Below are 5,776 nucleotides of genomic sequence, written 5' to 3'. Positions count from 1 at the left end.
CATTGTCCAAACTGGTAGTGAGAATGTCCATATCAATGTTCTTGATGTTGCGGAACGAGATGAGACGGGTTGGCTTGGTAGAAGAGCAGCAGAGAGTGAGGTTAAATGAAAGGAGGAAGTGGTCAGTTATGGGGATTTCAGTAGCAGAAAGATTCGAGGGAGTAAGTATTTTAACATTCAGTAATGATCATGTCTCACCTCTAGTCTTCTCTGTCTTAACTTCAGGTTTCCACCATGTGTTGTAGATAGTTCAGGTTAGCTCGACCAAGCAGTCTTTGGGTTTGGGCTAAGTACTATTTAGAGTACCAGAATAGGGAGGATGATGTAGGTTTAAGTTTATTAGATTGATACATATATACCAACAAGACCGTGTACATCACTGTGACAACAACGTTTGTTTTCATTCAAAGGCTTTATGGCTTTTCCTATAATACCTGATGGGCCGGTCTCTAGTCAAAATGCCTGGGCTGATTCTTTGTCCCAGTACAGCCCTGCCCCTATCTGCAGATTATCTCCACTTAATTGTTACCTTTTTCATTTGTTCCATCTAATTACTGAATAACAATCTGCTTGACACAGTGGAGAAAACACTGCTGTTCTTTAACATCACAATTTGATCAGGTCAAACATGTCAGTGAATCTTCTTCACGGGAAACTGGTTCACTCCAGGTTACTTCGTTAGAAAAGAAAAAAAGAAAGCAACTTTCATCGATAAATTTAATCTGTTTTATTCACGATACATTAGTCAAGAGATTAAACTAAATGTGAGACCGCAGCCTCAAAACACATTGTACATAATCTGACAGACTGATTGGTTTAGACTAGAATTCAAAATTCCCCAAATCATTACAAGTAAGATAATAATCAGTAATGATTAACATGTTCCTATTTAGTAAGCTTACAAAACTATGCTGTTATTACAAATTATTGTTTTTATACGAAAAATAAAAAACAATAAACAAAAATGAGAATTACAAAGACAATAACAAACAAAGACACTACAATGGAGTGTGATTATTTTCTTATTTCTTAATGATAATTTGTCCTTAATAAGTTACTGCTAAATGATCAGTATTACTGTATAAAGAAAACTCTCACGCTGTCCCAAAGAAATTAATGGTTTCTTTCAGCTTTGTGCATTTATTCTTTGGGTATCATATGTATAAAATTCTCTTTCTCAAACAATACTCAAAAAAATAGGTCCACACTATAACTGTTACTATTTTCATCTATGTTCTTACATTCTGCTGATAAATGCTGATTTTCCACTGAATATTACTGTGTATAACAATCCCACAATTTCAATTTCAAAGTTACAGCTTTTGTTGCAGAAATAACTCCCAGACCTGCTACACATCCTGCTGCGGCTCCTGCTACAGTTCCTACTAATCCTTGAGCTTGTGCTCCATTTAGATGATTAGCTCCAACTCCAGCTGCAAAATCATCTTGAAGTTGAAAAAATTTAGGATTTAACACACCACCAGCAACAATAACCCCAATACAAACAATAGCTATACCTTCATCATCAACTTCAGCAGCAGCTCCAGCAATAACATCATTCCAGTTTCCTCTAGTAACTTTGTTCCTTCTTTCTGCTTTGTATTTTGCTTCTTTGGCCGACATCTCTGGGTTTTCTTTCCGAAGTTGTTCCATCTCTGTTTTTATGACTTTCTCCACCTTTTCAAACATTTTGGTGGTGTAGCAGTATCCTCTATTTCTCTCAATCATTGTGTCGATTTTCTTCAGCAGCTCTCTGACCTTAGAGCGATCGTTGTTTTTGCTGTTAAAAAGATGATATCCTCCACGGCACTGACTAATTAAGTCATTGAGATCTGGATGTTTGATTGCTTCTTCTATGGTGTCTTTATTCTCATCATCTTCATGGATTACCAAGGCCATCGTGTAATCACCTGCTTTTTTACCAAATATCTCCTGAATGATTTTCACAGTTTTTTGTTCTTCTTTGGTGAATCTGTTTGGTTGGATCACAACCAGGAACACATGAGGACCAGGAGCAGCAAAGGACATGCATCTAACAATCTCTCTCTTCACCTCCTCTTTAGTTAGTTTAGTTTCATACAGACCTGGAGTATCAATTACAGCCACTGTTTTACCTTCAAAGAGAGACGTTTCCTTCTGACACTCTGATGTTTCAGAGGAAGAGGAAGATGTTGATCTAAATACTTTTCCCCGTAAGATGCTGTTTCCTGCTGCACTCTTCCCAACTCTGGTTTTCCCAACAAGAACAATCCTGAGGTCGGCTTCTGGTTTGTTCATGGCTCTCTGAGCTTCTCTGAACATTTCATTGGTGTAGTATCCTCCTCCATTTCTCTCAATCATTGTGTTGATCTTCTTCAGCAGCTCTCTGACCTGAGAGGGATTTTTGTCTGTGTTGTTAAAAACATGATATCCTCCACCGCACTGACTGACAAACAAGTCAGAGAGAGTTTGATGAGCATGGATCACATTTTCTATGATCATTCCATCTCTCTCCAGATTGTCTCCGTAGGTGAACAAGGCCATAGTGTAACATGCTGACTGTTCTCCAAACATATTCTGAATGATTTTGACAGTTCCTTGTTCTTCTTTTGTGAATCTGTTGGCCTGAATCACAACCAGGAACACATGAGGACCAGGAGCAGCAAGGGGGATGCAGCTACTGATCTCTTCCTTCACCTTCTCTTCAGATTTTTCGGTGTCAAATAAACCTGGAGTATCAATTACAGCCAGTTTTTGACCATCAAACAGACCTGTTTCCTTTTGACACACTGACGTAACTGATGACATTGATGTTAAGGATTTAAAAGCTTTTTCTCCCAAGATGGTGTTCCCTGATGCACTCTTCCCAGCTCCAGTTTTCCCAATAAGAACAATCCGAAGGTCAGCCTCTCTGAACATTTCAATGGTGTAGTATCGTCCAGCATTTGTCTGAAACATGGTGTTGATCTTCTTCAGCAGCTCTCTGACCTGAGAGGGATCCGTGTCTCTGTTGTTAAAGAGGTGATATCCTCCACCACACTGACGGATGAAGCCACTGAGAGCTGGAATTTTACTGATTAATCCTTCTATGGTGTCTCCATCTGACTTCAGGTCATCTCCATAGGTGAACAAAACTAATGTGGAACATGCTGACTTTTTTCCAAACATCTTCTGAACTATTTTCACTGTTTCTTGATCTTCTTCTATGAATCTGTTGGCCTGAATCACAACCAGGAACACATTAGGACCAGGAGCAGCAAAGTTGATGGCTCTCTCCATCTCTGCTGTTAACTCCTCTTCAGTTTTACTGGAGTCACACAGACCTGGAGAATCAACTACAGCCAGTTTTTGACCTTCAAACTCTCCTGTTTCCTTCTGACACTCTGATGATGTCAGATCAAAAGCATTCCCTTTTCCTAGGATGGTGTTTCCTGAAGCACTCTTTCCAACTCCAGTTTTTCCAAGAAGCAAAATCCTGAGTTCTGGCTTCTCTGGTTCATCTTGCCCTGCTGAAGAGTATAAAACATTTTTCATTGATGATTGTGCAAAAGTCAGACTTTACCATTTCCTTTCCCTAAAGTTAACATTGTAGTTTCTATTCTATTCTATCGTGTGCAGCCCAACTGACATTAAGTCACAGAGCAAATAAAAAGAAACACTGGGCTCCTGCAATTGAAAAAAAAAAAACAGACACAGTCCAAGAAAAGAAAAACTCAGAGAGTTGATTAGCACGAGTGAGAGAAGTAAAAGTAAAGGCAGGTTCAAGATAAGTGATAGAGAAATGACATAAGGTTAAGCAAAACTCTTTACAGTAAGCTGAGGGACTGCTTCTCTCTGTGTGTCCCTCTAATCTTTTGCTCAGGTGTTTTTGTGGTCTGTTGTCGGTTGTGTCTGCTATCCGTTAACCAAAGCACAATTAACTGAACTGTTTTTCTGCAAGAGTATCATGCACATCTTTGTTCCCAGGAAAATGTTGGAGGTTTATAAATTAAACTCTAAGGCTTTCCCAGGTGAGAGGTCAGTAATAGTCAGGAATATATCCACAAACACAACAAGCTAAAAGTCAGTGAATGCTGTTCAGTTTGCAGTCCTGAATATGACGGCACAAGCAGGATTCACTGCACTGTTAATGTTAGTTATGTTATTTTGCTGCCTCTGTTCGGTGGTGTCGAGCCAAACGGACTTTAACGTGTGTTTGAACGAGCTGACGGTTCACTCGTTAAGCTGAAAGAAAGATGCTTTAATCACAGGAGTCACACATGTGTCCACTGTACCATCTGGGAACTCTTCTTGTTTAGCACTCGTAATAACACAAACACTATATCCTCCTTCTCTTGTGCTGTTTTGTAGCAGTGTGTACACCTGAGACTGTCACCTGTCTGTCTGTCCTGCACTCTCTCTCTTTTTCTTTCTCTCTGATTGTGTAATAAAAGTATGAACATGTGTTTATAAGTCACACTTGTGTTTGAATCCTGCAGCTTATCACACATTTGATTTCCATGTGTGACAACTGCAAGTGTCCAGAGTGAGGACAGACCGAGGGACCCACTGCTGCACATCATCTGTGAGGCTTTGCATCCCTGATGATTCACCAGGACATACTCAGCAGTGTGTGAGGAAGAGGAGGAGGAAGAGCCAGCAGCAGCTGACAGATGGAGAGAATAGACAGACTGTTCCCTGTTTGTGAAGGACTGCTAGAAAAGTTTAACATAACTAATTGTCTTTTCCGAATCAGTCTTATTAGGTAATGTTCAAATAATTTTATCATTCCAGTGTTTTCAGTGTTTTCAGTGTGGGAGAAAGTACTCAGGGCCTTCAAGTTACACACTATGAAAGGCAGCAACAAGTTTAATATTCAGAAACCTAAAGTATGTATCAGCAGCAGAATGGAGCTAAAAATAAATGTTTGTTTCAGTTCTATGAAGCTTTGAGTATTTTGGATTAGTAGCACTGCTGTATTTGTTGCATTATATTGCTGTAATTGTTTATATGCTTTATGTTGTAATAGTACTTTTACAGTGTATGTTGAAGGGATATTACTGCCCTCTCTTGGTGTGTCTGTGCATTACATGCAATACAAGGTGTTCGTTAGAAACATCAGGTTATGGGCCCAGAGGTCGCAAAGGGACGCTGCTAACACGTTGTTTTTGTGAGTCATAAACAGCATTGTGGGATTCACAATGGAAGATAGACTGTTTATTGACAAGCTGAGCGGACCGGAGAATTGGGCAATTTGGAAATTTCAACTGGAGCACCTGTTGAGGGCAAAAGGACTGTGGGGTATGGTACAGGAGACAGAGCAGTTAGCTACGGATGCTAATGCCCAAGCACGTTATTTTCAGGTATTTTCAGTGCTGGTACTGAATGTAAGTACACCCCAATTGTCCTTGATAACAAACTGAAAGACCCCCAAAGAAGCATGGGAGATGCTAAAAGCACAATTTGAAAGAGATACTGTTGCTAACAAGCTATTTCTGAAGAAGAAGTACTTCCAGTGTGAAATGAAGGAAGGAGAACATATCAATGATCATTTAAAAAAGAATGAAGGAACTTACTGATCAGCTAGGGGCAATAGGTTCTGTAATTGAAGAGGAAGTTCAAATTGTCACCCTTCTAGGTAGTTTGCCAGCCAGCTATGCAACTGTTGTTACTGCTTTGGAGACAAAGATGGACAGTCTGACACTACAGTTTGTTCAACAAGCCTTGATAAATGAGGAACAAAAGCGGCGGCTTACTGACAACACCACTGTGTCCAGTAGTGTATCAGCTATGTCATCTCAGATGCATAGAAATGAGC

General features: G+C 39.8%; 1 protein-coding gene across 1 annotated transcript; it reads right to left on the bottom strand.

The window, feature by feature from the left end:
• Positions 1–1,517: 1,517 nt before the first annotated feature.
• On the bottom strand, positions 1,518–3,513 carry LOC102212419 (GTPase IMAP family member 8-like; the record flags this gene model as incomplete). The annotated part of the gene is made up of 1 exon (XM_005755013.1): positions 1,518–3,513. A coding segment is annotated over exon 1 (1,996 nt), but the record flags the coding sequence as incomplete, so codon positions are not given.
• Between the last annotated feature and the right edge of the window lie 2,263 nt (positions 3,514–5,776).

This window comes from Pundamilia nyererei, unplaced genomic scaffold (assembly GCF_000239375.1).
Source record: "Pundamilia nyererei isolate P.nyererei 1_Seehausen unplaced genomic scaffold, PunNye1.0 scaffold00831, whole genome shotgun sequence".
NCBI lineage: Eukaryota > Metazoa > Chordata > Actinopteri > Cichliformes > Cichlidae > Pundamilia > Pundamilia nyererei.
The sequence above is the reverse complement of the archived record's forward strand: the minus strand, read 5'-3'. Positions and strand labels throughout refer to the sequence as shown.